Source organism: Catharus ustulatus, chromosome 2 (assembly GCF_009819885.2).
Source record: "Catharus ustulatus isolate bCatUst1 chromosome 2, bCatUst1.pri.v2, whole genome shotgun sequence".
NCBI lineage: Eukaryota > Metazoa > Chordata > Aves > Passeriformes > Turdidae > Catharus > Catharus ustulatus.
The window spans coordinates 93446783-93464875 of record NC_046222.1 but is presented as its reverse complement, the minus strand read 5'-3'; the positions used below and the strand labels follow the sequence as shown (position 1 = coordinate 93464875).

At 39.6% G+C, this 18093-nt stretch overlaps 1 protein-coding gene across 1 annotated transcript in view; it reads left to right on the top strand.

Annotated features, from left to right (window-relative positions):
- Positions 1-18093, top strand: part of AFF3 (AF4/FMR2 family member 3) — a 319326-nt gene that overhangs the window by 176450 nt on the left and 124783 nt on the right. Inside the window, exons 5-6 of the mRNA XM_033052493.1 lie at positions 10934-11020; positions 16371-16407. Of these exons, the coding sequence (XP_032908384.1) occupies positions 10934-11020; positions 16371-16407 (124 nt within the window). The remainder of the gene's footprint in view (positions 1-10933; positions 11021-16370; positions 16408-18093) is intronic.

The window sequence follows — 18093 nt, the reverse complement described above, 5'->3', positions numbered from 1 at the left end:
TTTTAATGAAATAAATGGTGTAATGGATGAAGCTAGAGCATGCTTTCAGAGAAGATTTAAGTCTTGGATATATATTTTCATACCTTGTGCTATTTTTTCCATCTGGAATCACAGATTGGCATTGTCACCCTCGATGCCATTTACGTCGAGACAAGGGTTTTCTTAAGGGACTTTCTGACTCAAGATTCTTTCAACCTTAGTTCCAATTTTATGAGTTGTAACTCATGATAATATTATGGTACTTACAGAGATTACGGGGGTGCTGAGATGCCTAATTCAGATTTGCAGACTACCTTGCAAATGGAAACCAGTGTGTATAACAAGCACGAAATACTGTTTCAGGCCTTAAAACAGAGAGAGCTTGAGACAATAATAGCTTTGAGAAACACATTTAATATAAGCACTAGACAAATGTAAATTGCACAGCTACAGAATGGTCTCCTTCACTGCTCCATGGCTGTGTTTGCTGCTAGAGAGAGGCACACACACAAAATGAGCTTTAACAAGAAATGCCAGATTGCCTAGGGACATCCGAGGCAAACAAAGGGGCTCTGCCTGCCTCTGACAGCATGGCAAAGGCCATCCCATGTGTAGCAGGGAGAAATGGTAAGTGCTGCCTCGTGCCCATGGCACTGGCTCCTGGGAACAGGAGGGGGAGCAGAGCTCCCAGCCAGGTGGGATCCCTGCTTGTGCTCAATGGCCTCGCAAGGATTCCCGACACACTGTGCTGCGAGCAAGTCTAACATTTCTCTACACAGCAACAAGGGACTCCAGTCCTGTCCCCACTCTTCTAGAGGATGGTCCAGATCTTAGGTCCACTGATGTGCCCCTGCTATCTTTCTGCTGACCACAGCAAGAGTGTTGGGCGAATACTTCCATTGTGTTTATTCCCACACTCAAATCCCCAAGCTTTATTGTGGTGCATCAGGAGCTTATGAAAGCAACAGAGGACAGCTATGGACCACAGGTTACTGATACATAAGAAAATAAGAAACTCTGTTTCTATGTTTCCTAAAGCACAATGGGATATCCCTTTCTCACAGTCACTCCTCTTGTTGGCAGAACCTAACATTCACATGTGCATACAAATGGTTCGTGTGTTTTCTTGACTTATAAAGTATGTATTGACAACCATAAATGATGAGGATTTTGATGGACTTGAAAATAAACAAGAAAGTCCCACTTAGCTACATTTCAGGTGTGAGTCTGAATGGTGTATCTTATCATCCAGAATGACTAGTGCTCTCACCTGTGTGACAAGCCAGATAACTTCAGCCACTGTCCCGTCTTGAACCTATTATCTTGTATTTGGGTGAAGGGTATAATTCAGAAAAACATCCTTTATCTTATGACTTGAAGAGATGAAGATAGGCATTTCCATAGCACTGCATCCCTACAGTGAACCACCAGCTCATGAGAAGTTGTTCTTTTTTATCCTGCCTTCACCTTGCCTTCTTGTTCTTCTATCCATTGGCTCACAATACAAGAAGTATGCGTATTGTAACCCTAATGATATTAGTGATTTTTGTCTTTTTCTGTTATAGTGAATTGGCAACAGTTTCCACTGATTTTTTGTCATCTCTTGAGAATCCTATTGAAGGTGTTGAGTAGAGGTTCTACCTTTCCTTGGGACACTTGACAGTTATCTACAAATAGGTTTTCTAGAAGTCATGTTACAGGGGGTTTTCCTCCATGAGAATGCTTACACAAATCAAACATGGTGGCTCTTAGGGAAACAGAGCTGATTTAATCTGTAATCTTTTCTCTGTTCCTTTTATTTGTTTTCACTTCCTCAGAATTCCCAGGATTTCTAAAGAAATGTGTTCAAGGAAGCAAGCTATTACAGCACTGGCATAATCAGTGCTGTTGTGCTATCATATTCAAAAGCACCCTGATAGCCGGAGGGTGCTCTTTGGGCAAGAGTAGGAGATGTGGGAAATTTGTTTTTAGCTTCTTGCCCTCTGATGATCCCTAACGCCTTTCTGGGTCCGGTATCCCAGTCTATGGTATTCTTAATTTCTGGACATGAACCTATGTTCAACTCTGTACACCCTGTACCCTTAGCTGAACTAGTATCTGTTGGCTTCAGACATCACACTGTGCCATTGTGCTACTTCTAGAATACAAACCAGCAAGATTTAACATCTTTCTGTCAATTCAGATCTAGGAGGCACATGATGTAACCTTGAGAACAGATGGCTGAATTCACATACACTGAAGCACACAGTGCTACACTGATTTCTTAATCTCATTCAGAATAAATGACTTGTATATGAACAGATTCCCTAAGTTGTCAGAGCATCATAAACAAAATTGTTTGCTAATTGCAGTCAGCCACATCCATGCAAGGTTGTCCAGGAAGGATTTACAGTCTGCTTTGCCTTGCAGAACCTCTTTGTTTTATGGCAGGGAAAAGGGAGGGAGAGTCTCTGTCTTGATGCTCAGTTCTTCAGTCCAAGGCTCCAGCCTGGTGTAATTTTCACCTGTAAATTGAACATATTTAATTTAATTGCATTAAGAAACCACAAGTGCAAAACCTCTTGAAACTGTACTTTATAGAGCAACTTTTGACAGTTTTTTAACTTTAATACTTAATTTTGATTTTTTTTTTTATTTTTATGGATTTTTATTACCCTTTCTATCATCTTTTCACACTGACCAAGTTTGTCGTAGGAGCACAGAACAGAAGCTTCCTTGTTTCTTGTTATGGTTGGCAGCCTTTGCAGGTATGTTAGCCAAAAGACATTCTGGTAGCACTTTAAACTTTAACCCAGAGTACAAGGTATTTACTTCATGTAGTGTCTGCCCATGAGTTGTGCGCAGAGCACACAGGCATCACTGTGTCACCCCTAAGTAACTGAAGGTTGACATGCACAATCAGTTGGCTCAACAAGCTGAGCTTAAAATACCTATTCATACCCACTGGTGAATCTCCACTGTGGATACACAAAAGGGTTCTCTGAGTGAGCCCCCAGGTTTCCAGGAACCAAGTACATCTTTATAGTACTCCCAGTCCTCTTAAAATGGCTTCAGGGGTATGAAATTGGAACTAAGAACAAATTAGACCAAACCAATGATCTGTTATTTCATCTTCTGACCAGGAGTGATCCAGGACCACCAATGTACCTGTCACAAAGCTTCCAGCCTCCCATTACATAAGAAAATGGAAAAAAATGTCTAGTCAAAAACAAACAAACAAACAAAAAAACCCCACCTAGAGCTTTTTCCCCACAAAATTTGCTTCAATGACCTCACTGTATTTAGCAGTGCATTTTTGTCTGAATTAAAGGAGTGTTTATATTAGAACATTGCATGCAGTTGTGGAAAAGATATTTCAGTATTGATAAATATTTACTGTGGTGGTATTTCTGTCTTCTCCAAACCACAGATGTTTTCCTTACTAAATGTGTCTGGTTTTCAGCTTTGAGCATTTTGTTCTCTGCTTTTTTGTCTGTATTAGTACAATCATACATCAAAGCAAGAGTAAGGCCCTGACCAATGTCCTGGTATTTTTTTTTAATAGCCTTTGTTTTAACTTCTTGAAATGTTTCCAGAGCAATTCTGAGGCCACTACCATTGCCTAAGAATTAACATGCTTGTTATGGTCTCTGAAAATGTCAGCTATATGCACTTTTTCATTATTATCTGAAACCATGCAGAGATCTGGACCTTGAAGTATCCTCGGTCTTTTCTGTTCCTCTTTTTCCTCCCCCCACTCCCAAGAGGCAGCTATTCATCTTCATTAGCCACTTCTGTTAGCTTGCTGCCAACTGAGACTAGAAAACTAGCTGCATCAGTCTTGCATGGCAATTCAGGAATTAGAATCCATAGTCCTTGGGTGCAGGAGGTTAATGCACTAATAAAGATTGTACCTTGATTAACCACATCATCTCAACTTGCCCAAGCAAGGTTGGTTTTCAGACAGTTTGTTGTATCATATGGCTCAGTGCATTCATCTAGAAACACAGCTTCTTAGCTGGGAAGAGATATTCATCTTTGTGACTAAAGGAGAAATTTTATCCTTTTTTTTTCATTTCAGTGAAGAGTATTTATCAAAAAATTAAGGAGATAGTGTAAATGCTGTTCTATGATTTCCCTGTAAAAGAACACCTTCCTTTCCTAATAAGGAGGGGGAGGGAGATTTGTCCTGAACTCTGATATGAGAGAGCATGACATGGGTTATGAGCTAATTAACTTGTTTTCAGAATGAAACCACATTTATTTTAGATATCCATAACTTCTTCTAGACTTACAGGCTCATTCATTCCCCTCCAAAATGAGAAAAACTTGCAAGCCTTGATGTTAAAGAATTATAATCATACAAATGAAGGACCTAAATAAGTCAGTTTGATAAGTAAGCAGCTGTAGCCTTCTTTTGCATTTATCTGACCTAGATTGCTGAACCTTGACTAAGTGTTGCAGGTTATTTTCAGGATGGTTCCACTAAAGCAGAGATAACATATTCCAAACAGAAACTTATTGCACTGGCATTTCTGATTTGCTGTAGGGTGAATTGATCCACAGATCACGTTGCAAATGCTCATGATTTGGAATGGTTTAGTCCTGTAGATACCAAATATCTGGAGATTTAATGCTGAACACATTCTTTAGTGCTGCAGTCTGCAAAATCTTGTACCTTCTCCATTTTCATGGGCCTAATTTCTCTTTTTTCCTTTCCTTCTTCCCAGCTCATGGGCATGCGCGTGCACACGCAGAAACACACACGCAGACACACAGACACACACACACTCACAAGTCCTGTTTCTATCAAGCAGTTTCTGCTGATGACCATCTGTGCATGTCTAGAGAACCAAGCACAGCAAAAATTACACAGTCACAAGCTACACAATTACCTTTATTTCTTTGTTTAGAACAAAAAAAAAAAATTTCCTTGACAAGCACTTGCCCCTGGATTGTCATGTATCTTTGGACATTATACCAGTGAAGCCTAATGAAAGGAATTTATATAGCGGAAAGCAACAGAGTATTTGGAATGTCTTGGGACTGGTGCCAAAGGGGAAATGTGGTAGAATGTGTTTGCAGCAGATTGCTATGAAAAAAAGTGACTCCTTGAAATCATTTTAGCAGGAGTAGGAGAGACAGAAGAATTGCTGACTGAGGTTCAGTGCTGAACTGGCACCCAGCTCAGAGTCCCTACTGCAATTTCATCACCATGATAGGGAGCTCACCATAGTACCCTTATTTCATCCTGCAGTTAGTGGGTGAAACCATGTGTGCCACTTAGCTCAAGTTTAGAAAGCATTTTGCATCACACATGACAAATATTAACTATAAATTAAAACCCACCCAAATGAGTGGGAAGAAAATAAGTAAAAAAGAAAACAACAAAAGCTGAAAACTACAAGGTATTTTGTCAGGTGGTGATGGTTCTGAATAACACATTATCAAAAGGATAATGACCAATTAAGAGGTGCTCAAATGGAAAGCAGAAAATTATCAGTTGCTCAAAGGAAACTATGGGGCTGATGAGGAAGTAGAAAAAGAGTTCTAAGTATGGATAAATGACATCATAAAGAAACCAGACAAAAAAGCCTTACCTTTGCATTTTATAGGTGTGTATGGGAGGTTTGGGTTAGAAAAGTTGCGGCAATAACAGATACTAGAGGAACCAATTTTGAAAAAAGAAAATTGGCTTTTCACATGATAGGAGCCTTACCACAGTGAAATACTGTCAGCTTCAACACAGCCTCCAAAAGTTTCAATGTCTGACTCTCTGCTTTGGATATTTGACACTAAAATCATAGCCATATTGTCAGCTTCTGGTGAGGTAGCTTCAACTGAATTTAAAGGGATATTTGCCAACTGACAGTAGTTAAAAAGAGAACCTTTTTAACAGAGAAAAAAGAAAAGAAAAGAAAAGAAAAGAAAAGAAAAGAAAAGAAAAGAAAAGAAAAGAAAAGAAAAGAAAAGAAAAGAAAAGAAAAGAAAAGAAAAGAAAAGAAAAGAAAAGAAAAGAAAAGAAAAGAAAAGAAAAGAAAAGAAAATACTGTGAAGACAGAAGAGCAACTAGAGGTTCTCAAACTGTACCTTGTGGTGACTTGCTAAAGGGTCTTGGAAAACTCTGCATTAGCTTTGCATGGCCTTGACGTCCAGCTGACTAAATATATCTAATACTTCCCTAAAATCTGTATTTCAGTGTAGGTAACTACAAAGACAGATCCTCTTCAGTCCCCCTGAGCTAACCAACAAAAGTACTTGCAAAAGAAAATTGTTTCTCACAAATCTCCTATAATTCCTGTGACATGTCAGTAGAGCAGTGGATGAAGTTGAGTCAGCTAAAATAACTTTCGAAAGGTGTTTGACAGGGCCCTTTATGAGGTGCCACAAATATTTCTTAAATCATCATGTGTAGGGAGAGAAAATATTACGAATCAAAAATCAGCTAGGTGAGCACAAGCAGAGAGGAAGATTAAACAGTCAGTTTTCTTAATGACCCAATGATAAGTTCTGGGTTTGGCGCTGAGTGAGCAGCAAGATTATACATGTGATAAGGCTTTAAATCTAGATGATGCCCATCTTCCTACTTGTTATTAATTACGATTTTTCTGAATCAGTTCAACCATTCCCAGTATCATGTGCCATACAGCAAGACTGATGACATTAGATTAAATAGCATTACCTTAAATCTAGAGTGAATAATGTTATTTACCTCTGCATGGTAGTTTTCTTGAAAAATTATCTACAAGCTAGGGTTAAAAGCTCCAAACAAAACACTAGCAAGCAGCCATTAATCCCCAAGAAATGTCTGGCTACTTAATTGTTGCTGAGGAAACTGAAGTTGGAGCAAAGATACGCAATACTACAGATTTCTTTATTTGTAGGTTTTCCCTTCAGTGAGAAGAGAAGCCAAGTTGAGTTAGACTAACTAGGTTTAGACCTTTATAGCTTGTAAAACTGGACATTTATGTATGACTGCTGAAAACTGATTTACTAGGTAGACACAAGTAGAGTTGCAGGGTTGTGAGTGTGAATGAGATGTGCCATCACCACCAGCACCACAAAGTGCAAAAAAAATATTGCTGCAACTCTCACAAGGAGAAATGTGTGTTACAAAACAAAGAGAGGGTCTCTGAGCTGCTCCTTGGACTCCAGTAGATCTGGCTGCAGGAGGAGGAGGGCAGTCATTGTCATCTCAAACAAGCTGTCCTCCAGTTGGGGAGCACGTATCATTATCCACATATTATTTTTAAGCAACCTGATCAGGGCTTCCTTCTTTGTTCTAGAAGTCTTTGTTTTCCCCACTTCTGCACCCCAAATGTCTTCTCAGTACTTTCTTTAGTTGACATTGTTCAGGCTTTAGGGTTAAGTTAATCAAGTTTGAAGAAAAGTATAAAACGGTTTTAAATTGGACCATTATCTTATAGTGGCTGGAACATTTTCTTATGCCAAGTGTTTCTGACATATTGTTTGATTTATGCTAAAAAAGACCCTGGTTTTTCTCTTTCTAATTTCGAAAACCTTTTGTGTCAGTCAATGTTCTAACACCAATTTGAAGGTGTTAAGGCTCTTAAATACATTTAAATTTTCATCAGTCCTTTTCAAACAATTTTCAGTTCAGTGTGTGCTTTATGCCAGTGCTGCCTATTCCAAACTCCAAAGAGGAGAGGAGAGGAGAGGAGAGGAGAGGAGAGGAGAGGAGAGGAGAGGAGAGGAGAGGAGAGGAGAGGAGAGGAGAGGAGAGGAGAGGAGAGGAGAGGAGAGGAGAGGAGAGGAGAGGAGAGGAGAGGAGAGGAGAGGAGAGGAGAGGAGAGGAGAGGAGAGGAGAGGAGAGGAGATGTGCATGGAAGTTCATTTTACAATAAAAATTGAGTCCTTTCTGTTTAGTTAGTTAAATAGTTGCCATTTAGGCTTGCATTTTCAGACATTTCACACCATGTACCAAAAAAAAAAAGATCTCAATATAATCATATGTCCCTACTAGTGTTTTGAATCTGTCTCAAATAACTTCAGATAGAGTCTAAAATCCTGAGACTTGGCACTCTTGAACATATTCTGGATTTGTTTCTGCTTGATCTTGCAAAGTGTTGACATTTTCTGGACACCTAAATCCTTTCTCCTGATTTTTGAGGCTCTGTTCTTGGCAGCCAGAAAGAGACTCTGCACATAGTTTAATGTTTCTGTTTTCAAAAATATTATATTACATTTAAATTCTACCATTCCTCAATGCTGACAGCCTGTAGTTTGGGACACTTCTCATGGTGGCTTTCTGATTATTTTTTCCTAATTTTATTTCATCTTATAGTTGTCTGAATTTCAAAGGGTAGAGATAAATGAATAATATGATCACAACTCAATGTATTATTCTAGTAAATTCACATTCAGATAATGGCAATTATTAACTCTGGCAGATATCAGTGGTCTAACTAAATCTTTGTGTCAAAAAGGGTTACATCAAATTTAAATTATATAGAAAGCTTTATTATATACCACAACTGAAAGTAAGAAAAGAGAAGAGAAGCTAGTTGGGGGGAAAAAAAAAGACCATTAAGGCTATTTTTCATTGAAGTATGTATGAGAAATAATGTTGGAGAAAAGAGGAAATGAAAGATTTTGACATGTCAAAAAAAGAAAGGTCATCCTTATTTTTAATCAACCCTCTGGTCCTTTCCCTGGATGAAGGCATCATTGTCAGACTGGGGCAGGCAAGGTGGGAGGAAAGAGCTCTGCTGCTGTAACAGATTGGTTTGTGCTGGCACAGAGCAGACTCCTCAGGAGACCTGTCCCTGCAGGTGACAGTGGGGTCACCAATTGTGTAACCTGGAAGAGCTGCTTCTTGAGCAAATGGCAATCACAAGCACTGAATAGAGTATTTCACAAGTAGGATAACTTTAGGTCAAAGCCTCCAGATGTTTCCAGTCTAGCTGCCCCCACTCTTCAGTTGACAGAGCAAACATAAAGCATTGCCCTTCAGAAGAAAGGGACACTGAGTCAATCCCATGTGTCCTTTTGGGCTCAGCACCTCAACTTGTAGGGAAAAACACTTTGGCTGGGAACAGGGTTTTAGCAGTGGAAACACCTCTAGTCTATGTATGCAGCATCACATTTCCCACAAAAATAAAGGGTCCTCTGAGGGAAAAGTGAGAAAAGCAGATGAGAAAGTGGTACTTTTTTAGATAACAGACTTGGGATTAAAAATCCACATTGCAAATCTCCTTTTTGCCAATTTATAGTCATACACCTTTACTGTTGGAATATTTCTTAATACATAATTTCTTAATCTTTTGTAAACAGCACATGTGCCAGATACTTGTAACAAATAGCTATCTGATTGCCTATGTTTTTTGCTGCCTGAGTTTTAAGAAGTTACTGTATATTAAAATTTGCTATATACTGTTATTGCTGGCACTTATCAGATAAGGAAGTAATAAGATGAATGATCTGCCTCAAAGAAGTGAAAAGCAAAGCAATTCTGATACTGAAACTGCAAACCAGATGATGCTCTGATTAGAGGCACGCACATAGATTACAGAAGTATAATAAATCATGCAACTTTTTAACCTCAAATAAAATAAAAGAATGCAATTTTTATTAGGAAATAAACTGTTTATCAAGAATGCTTTAAAGGTGACATTTATTGCTAATAAACTGTGTGGAAAGGGCTGGTCCTTTCATTGGCAGAACAGTTAGAGACTTTCCACTATGTAAAAAATGCAGCAGCTCAGTCCGTGCTAGGTCAGGAAGCAGTTCCGTCAGCACTAATGAAGGATGAGCAAAAGACTCACATACACTTTTTTTCAAACAAGAACATTTATTTTCTCTTTAAAAAGGAATGAGTCATGGAAATATAACTCCGATGTTATTTTGGGAGATTGTGGATCTCTGCATGACTCCTTGGAATATCACTGAGAAACAATTCCCCAGTCAGTTAATGGGAGCAAAACCCAGCAAAGCATCTGCCAGGCAGACTCCTGATAGTGTCAGCAATCCCCATGCTTAGGCAAGATGTTATTTGCTCTTCAGTTCTTCTAACGTATGGGCCAACTTTCAGGGTTGTCATCCTTGGCACTATTTCTCATATTAATTCTCCTAAGTTACTGTGCACCAAATACTGTGGCTGCTGATGCTGAACTTGTCAAAAAACATGTCCATCCCTTATGATCCTGCACTGGAGAGGAACAAACTTCTTGTCTGAAGTGTTTCATTTATCTCTCCCCAAAAGCAACCTTGCTTTGGAGACCAATTCATTCAGACTTGAATCATAGCAGTATTGAGCATGTGCCTACCTGCTACCTGAAGCTGTGTAAAGGATGACTACATAAAAGTCAGGTCAAGCTACATCTGCCTCTTAGGTGTGAAAAAATGTCCCTCAAGACAAAACAGGGAGGAGAAAAAGGTGGAGTGCAACACCTCATTTTGGGCTTGACACATATCTGTGTCCTGCAAGGCACAAATACTTTGGAGTTAGGAACTTATTCAACTCAGCTTTACTCCTTACTCAATGATAAAGACAATTTTAGGAATTAACTGTTAGCAAGTGGCAAGCATTTACCATTCTGACCTTGTATGTGAAATCAGTTTTGTGATTAGTCCACGGTGTGTACCCCATTACTTGGTCATGAACTGAAATTTCTCTTCCTGTCTACAAAAAAATACTCATCTGTTAGTCTCACCAGCCCAAATACATTGTGTGATTAAAATGTATTTGCAGATTGTCAGAAAAATCAAAATTTTTACACCTAAGATGCATTATCTATTCAGGAAAATAAGATCTTGCTTAGGGACTGCTCTCAAGAGTCTGTAAAATCATTGTGGCTCGTGTTTTGTCTTCGTGACATGAAAACTGGGCATTTCCTGGAAGCTGCAGTAACTTAAATATTCCACTACCTAGGTACTCCTTCTGCTGATATGCTATCATTTTCTCCTTTTCTCCTGACTTTCTAAATGCAGTTTGCTGAACAATATTGTTTTTCAGGAGATGACCCATTCATGGCCTCCACCACTGTCAGCTATTCACACACCAGGAAAGGCAGAACAAAGCAAGTTCCCCTTCCCAAACAAGGTAAGACATTCAGCATCATGCAGAAACATTCTTCCTGCACCTCACAATATGTCCTGACTAAGTGTGTGAGGTGTCTGGGCTGAGGTTGATGCCATGGTGATGATCTTCTCAATGTGTGTGTGCCAGTATTCCCTATTTCCTGTCTTTTCCCTTCTTACAGCCTCAGCAGGGCTACACAGTCTGCACCTCTTGGCAGCAGAATTGATGGTGGTGGGGATCACAGGTTCCCCATGGCAAGGCAAACCCACAGTCTCTGGTGAGATGTCCAGATGGGGTGGCTTCTGCTGGGGCTCCTACTGATACCTTTGGGCACAGGCAGCAGTGGGAAGTCAGGGAGCTCCTCCTTGCATCCATTGCTCCTGTGTCATTTGGCTTCACCAGCTGAGATTTTTGTTGAAACCTTTGAGGTCTGAGGAAGCCTTCACTAGTACACTGGTCTCTAGCTGGGCCTGAGGACTGGCTGCACATCTTCTGCCACCAGCCTGGCTTCAAAGGGGCAGCTTTGTAGAGAGCCAGTCAGCCCAGTGCCGTGATGGCCAGAGGGGCCACAGAAGCATTTGTCACAGAAACATTTGATCCCCCAAGAGACCAAAGGCACTAGTCCTGCTGATGCTCCCTTAAGACCAGCCCCACTATTGGATATGTATCCAAGCGAGAATGCAGTGCAGCGTGGTAAAGCTCATCAGCATAAGCTTGGGAAAACCACATTATTTATACATGGTAAGTCAGGAGGGAATGAAATCAGCTATCTTGTGCAAGAGCCAATAAATTTCACATTGTATCACCATATACTGTGTAGATGTCACAAGCATATTTCATGCAGCGTTCAAGCTTGAAAGATGGTATTGATGCTGTTTATAGTCTTTCTCCTGCTAAAGCAAACTCATTTGGCAACTTTTAAGTCCATTCTGCAAAATTCAGTTCAGGGAATAATTATAACTACAAAGCCAAGAACACTTCATTTGCCTACAGTAAAACAGCTTTTCTGTGGATGAGAGTGTCATGATTTTGAAGTATCAGGGGTGTAAACCAAGATATCTCTGGCATGTTATGAAAGAAACAGAAGGAAATAACTCACTCTTTGCTTGTTGAAGGCAGACAAATGACTGAAGATGGTAGGTAAACTAGAGGCTTGTTAAGTGAGAGTAAGTCCTGTAGAAGAGAGGTGGATCAGCAGTTTACAAGCAGGTGAAGTGCCTGATGGGGATGACAAAGTGAAGTGGTGCTTGCAGTGCTGCAGTTTCTGCCACAATTACCACCACACGATGTTTGCTGGCACATGTGCAGATGTGCACGGGCAAGGCGTGCACCTGTCAGTGGATCTGTGGCCATCCTGAATCCACTTCCTCACAACTAAATGTGTTGTGGTAAAGATAGGAATAGGAGAACCACAGAGCAGAGAGCAAAGATACGTGAGTAATGGCTGATATTGACTTTCTCATCTTCTCTCTGCCTGCTCATTCATTTCTCTGGGAAATTTTCTATTATTTTGAATTGCAGAGCCATTTCAGAGATCTACCATTCATTTTTAAAGATCTTTTTCGAGGTGGTTTCTTTTTCTCTTGCCAAAGTAGAATTTCCATTTTTTTAAGGTTTCGGGTGGAGTAGGTTTCATGTAGTAATATATGAGCATACTTTTGTACATATAGTAACATCACAATTGTATTGTGGCCTGGCTAGTCTGCATGGCCAGAAATTGGAGTGCTTTGTGTGAGATGGGAAAGAAGTACCTTAAAGAACTCACCAGAGTCCTGGAACAATCCTGTATTACTTGCCATAGATTAAGTCAATTTTAGACACCCCTTCTATTTTAAAATATTTTAAAATAATTAAAAGCTATTCTGTCACTTAAGCTGGTAGTCTGTACAGTTATAGGCTTTAGAAAGCATCTGCTTTCCAGGCTCCAAAATGCAAAAAATGGTTTCCTAATTTTTCAAACATATTTTTCAAACCTTCATAAGCTAGCTGTTGCTTTTCACAAAGCATGGTGTAAAATCTTTATTGGACCTCATAGGGAATTTCTCCATAGCTCTTAGAAAGCTTTCCCACAGGTAAACTATGTAGTTGTCCCTAATTTTTAAAACCTGAAGGCTATACCAAACTTTTGTGGATCACACATTATTCAGTTAAATAGGTCTGTGAGTTAATTAGTGACCAAGGCAAATAAAGAGACTGGAAGGTTGAATTTAGAGCAACAGCTTAATCTCTTAGTTCCAAGTCATGCACAGTAACATGAATTCCTTTTCAGTCTTAATGGCAATGTTAAGACATCAGTTCAATTCATTTGCAAAGACTCTTCCAGCAAGAGAAGCAAGTAGGCTGCACTCTCTTTTAACAGAAGACAGTTTCCAAACATAAAAATGCTCATCGTTTTGGGAATGGGAAAAAGAGAAGCTTGTAGGACTCCTGCCCTGTTACAAGGATGCAAATCATAACTACTTTTCTGTCCGTAAAACTGAGTGTCAGCATCATTATTTCACATTCATGCCACACTGCTTTTAACCTGCAATTCAAGTAATTAGCAATCTGACAGCTTGAAACTTGAAGTTTATTAATTAGGCTATTAAAGTTGCAAAGGCCACAGCAACTATAGCTAGAGTGGTTTTGAAATCATTCTAGTAATAAAAGCTAAATATCTGAGATTTATATATCACAAATATAGCAGAATTGCACATTTGAAACTGCACGTGTGGATGTATCAATCAATATAACTAAATGGTCGTTTGATGGAGGAGATGGATGTGCATATGCTGTACTTCTCTATGAAATCAGGCCTCATTAACATGGGGGGTCTTCACTGATCCACAAGAGTGGGAGGAGAGTCTGAGTCAGGTTTGACACCCGTGGCAGTGCCCTGTGGGTTTCCAAGTACCATGCTGCTTGAGGAGTACCCCTAGAGACCTGTCCTTTGTGTGATGGAGGGTATAAAGTTCCATTTCATCCTTAACTTTGAATTTTCCTTCTCTCTGGAACTAATTTGTACTCTTGAATTTACTAGGAAGGGGCAATGACAGTCTCTTTATTTCTTGTTTTTCAAAGCTTAAGGATAATTGATTGAATGTGTGATGTGACAGGCTGTGTGTGCTTTCCTTTCTCTGCCACACTTTGTTATGTACAAATGATCAGGCATTTCTTGATTTTAATTTTATTAAAAGCATCTTAATAAATAAGCTTTAAATGAATAATTAAATTTGTAAATAAGAGCTCACTTGATGCTTGTGTGGATGAGCTTTCATGTTCAAGCACTAATTCTCTTGTGCAGGAAAAAATGCTGTTAATTCTGCTGCCTGCTTTGCTCTCTTTCTTAATTTTTACTGTGATTTCTTGTCTTGATAGTTTGATCAGGTATTTGATTTCTGGTTATGTATATGTGATATTATGGGATCAGCCATCATTTTGTTATTTGAGAATTAAATTAGACACCCCAGGAGAACTGGTTTCTTGTCACAAAGCTTTTGGGTGGCTATTCTTAGCAGATGCTAAGTTATTATAGTGATGTTGTTCTTTACAAGCACAATTCATTTGCTTTTTCCTTTCTTGGTGATTTTAACAAGCTGGAGGAAATGCTGGACAATAATATTAAAAAATGACGGCTTCACCTTTTTTTTAAAGTTACATTCTTTTTTCCCTCCATCGGTGGGAATAGTCTATATTTCTCTATGAGATATTTTTACTAGCCTTTGACAGAGGCAAGATACTGTGCTCAGCAGTTAAAGGGGAGGGTGCATTCTTCTTGAGGTTAATGAAAAAGTAAAAGGGTGAGCAAGATCCTTGTTTAGAAGTTTCAAATACTTTTACAAATGCTTTGGTATTTCCCTCAAAATTATTGCATTTCCCTGAACTTCTCCAGGTACATAAATTCTCTGTTTTGGAAAATGACCACGTTCTAAAAGCCTAGTTTTATTGGGAGTGTGGTTGGCTGCAAGAATAGCATTTAAATTCATGTGTACATACCACTACATCACTGCTGCAAGCTGATCTTGACTTTTTAAGATTACATTCAGTCACTATAAAAAACCAGACTTTAATCTCTCTTTATCAGAAACATTCACAAAAAGTTGATGTGATTTGTCAAAAGCACACAATTTCAAATTACTGAGAAATTATTCTTGCCATGTGAAACATGGTACAGATCTTTTCATATTGCACTAGGACGTAGAAACTCTTGGGGCTTGTCCAAAAATGTGACGTCTCACATTACAGGTATGTAGGATGGAAGTGAGTTGCAGATGTGTACTATGGTATTAAAACTACAGATCAAAGCCATGCAGTCTGGACAGAGCAAAATGTGTAGATCCAGGGATTCTGATCAGCTGAGCCCTCCAGATGCCAGGGCCTGCTGTCCAGCCAACCTCTGTTTAGAGGGCCCAAGCCCCTGGGAATTGTCCTGAGTGACTCTGCAGCACAGTCTCAGCCCAGCCAGATCAGAGCATCCTCAGCCCTCTGGGGACCCACAGTTCCTCTCTCCATGAGCTGTGTTTGGCTCATCTCTCTGTCTCTGTGGACCAGGGATCTGGTCCAGCACCCATTCCTCACCAAAAATGATTGCATGTGTTCCTGTGTGTGCCTGGCCTCTCTGAGCAGTCTTAACTGCAGCTGTAACTGCAGCATGGACATGAGGTGGCATTCCTCTGTGTGTCTGGCTTATTCAGAAGCAGAGTTACATACAGGGTACTTTTCCTGCAGCCATCCATGGCAAAGTATTATTTTTTCCCTTGATTTAATTATCTTTTTGTTATGGCTTATATTTGCATTTATAGACTTTTAAAAATATTTTTGTGTATGCAAACAAATTCTGTGAATAAAACACAGTGAGCTAACATTTGCACTTGATGGAAAAGTGGTCTGATTTATTGCACCACATTCACAGATATTGCTGTTGTCATACAAGGTCGACCTTGTAATCTCAGGGACCCAGAACTAGTCTGTATTTTCATTCTCTGATGCTGTCAATGTCAACATGTGAAAAGAAAAGAGACCAGCTGTGCTACTACCTCAGGAATCCAATGGTCCATGAAACAATATTAGCCTTCCCTCTGTCTTCTCATCTGAACTTGCAGAAGATAATAGACGAGTTTTGGCTGATCAATACATGAATAGTGAGCAAGAGAATCATAATAGCTATACAAGGAATTGCACCATTAAAGGGCTGTTGTGAAATATATTTACAAGCCTAAGAATTAATGGATTTTCCAAAAAATATTGGACTTATTCTTGTAAATGAAAATTACTTTGAAACCAAATGAACAATCATCAGTGCAGTTTGCACTGTTAATGTTCAAGTAAGTATTGCAGCAAAAAAAATGCTGAAAAAATAATACACCTTCCTTTTTTTCTGTTATTACTGTAGGAGTCACAACAAGGATCTACAGGACACAGCAATACAAGTAAGTACCAACTAATTTTCTGGCCTCATTGGGTGGAGGGGTAGACAGTGACTTTGAAGAAGAAGTGAATGGCGAAGTAAGGGATCAGTGGCAGACTGGGACAGCACAGAGCCTCAGCAGGCAGTACTCAGCTATGGACAAATACAGAGAACTGAACAAAAGAGTGACCATCAAAATGTCAGCTCTTTTGGTGGCCTGGGAAGAACAAAAAGTTTTCATTTCATTATGGTTGTTCCATCATGTAAATGAGAAAGACTGAAAGAGCAAAAGAGGGGGTTTTTTTGGAAAGCCAGAAAAGGGCTGACCTACTTGCACATCAGATCCAGACTGCCAGAAAATTATACAAGAAAACTTGTTATCATTTATCTTTCATACACAATGGTGTATTTTGTGTCCATTGCACAGTAATAAGCTACATAAACCTTGCCAAACTAACACTGGATAACATTTCAGAGACCCTAAGGTCATGGGTCTTTTTGGCTAGCAGTGTGGGCAGGGTAGTGGTGGGTGCTTGTTTGGCTCCTCCTCAGGGCTTTCCAGTGGACTCCAGTTTACAAATCACGGTAGCACTTTTCACAGATCAGTAGCACTTTAATTACATTTAGCTATGGTAAGAAACTTAGCATCTGTATTGAACAAGATGATTGAATTGTTCTGTGAAACAAAATATTAATCCTCTCCCTTGACACCTTTGATGGTTGTTGATGTTGTCTTGCATATTAAAAATACATTATTATATCCTGCTTTCCACATAAAATCATCACAACCAAAAGAATTATTTTGCTAGCTTACTGACCTGTCAACCAACACAGAGTCCTGTTTGCAAATTGCAGGGCTGTGACTAAAGAAGAAAAATGCCCTGAGCTTGTAGCTAGGGCTTTGAAAGGGCCTGGTCACCCACTGTGTGAGGGAAAAGACATCCAGAGAGACAAGACTGGGAGATGTAGGCTTTTAAAATGGTGTGGTTCTTCACTGGGGAAAGGTCAGCAAGAGGAAGACAGTGTTGTGAAAAAACATGTAGTGGTGTCACTTAATTGCTGGCATTGGTTTGATATTGCTGCAAGTACCAGCACTAAGGAAATAATAAAAGGCAAAGGGTATGAGGTTCTGTCAGAAAACAATGAATACAGTAATGAGAGGAAGAAGTACAAAAGAACCATAATAGAGAGGGCTATGCAAAAACAGGCAGAGGCACAAGCATGACAAACACACCAGCTGAGCTGAGGGCATTGCAATGACATCAGGGGCCACAGTATTTGGCCAGCTTTGGTCCTAGCTGAGTATTTCCTTCTTCCAACACTTGAATAAGACAGGTTGTTCTGCAGATTTAATGGAACCTGCATTCCTGTGTGTTGCTAAATTGATACTATGACCTTACAAATTTTCCCTGCTTCTTACTTCTGTGGTCTCCGATCCCACTTCACTTCCTGTTCCCCCATCCCTCCCACACCCCAATAGCTCCAGTTTCTCTTCTCCTCATTCATCCTGCTCTGCAAAATCTGCAACTGGACAGAAGTTACACTTGGTACTGCCTAGCTGATGGCAACCAAAGAATAGCTGGATCCATGCAGAAATATTTTCTTCATTGGTGGCAAAAGTGCCCAGACATTTTTTCTAACATCACAGAGGGAGTTTGACTGAGAGCTGTATCCATGAGAATTCCTGTTGAGGTGCTGGAATAAGATA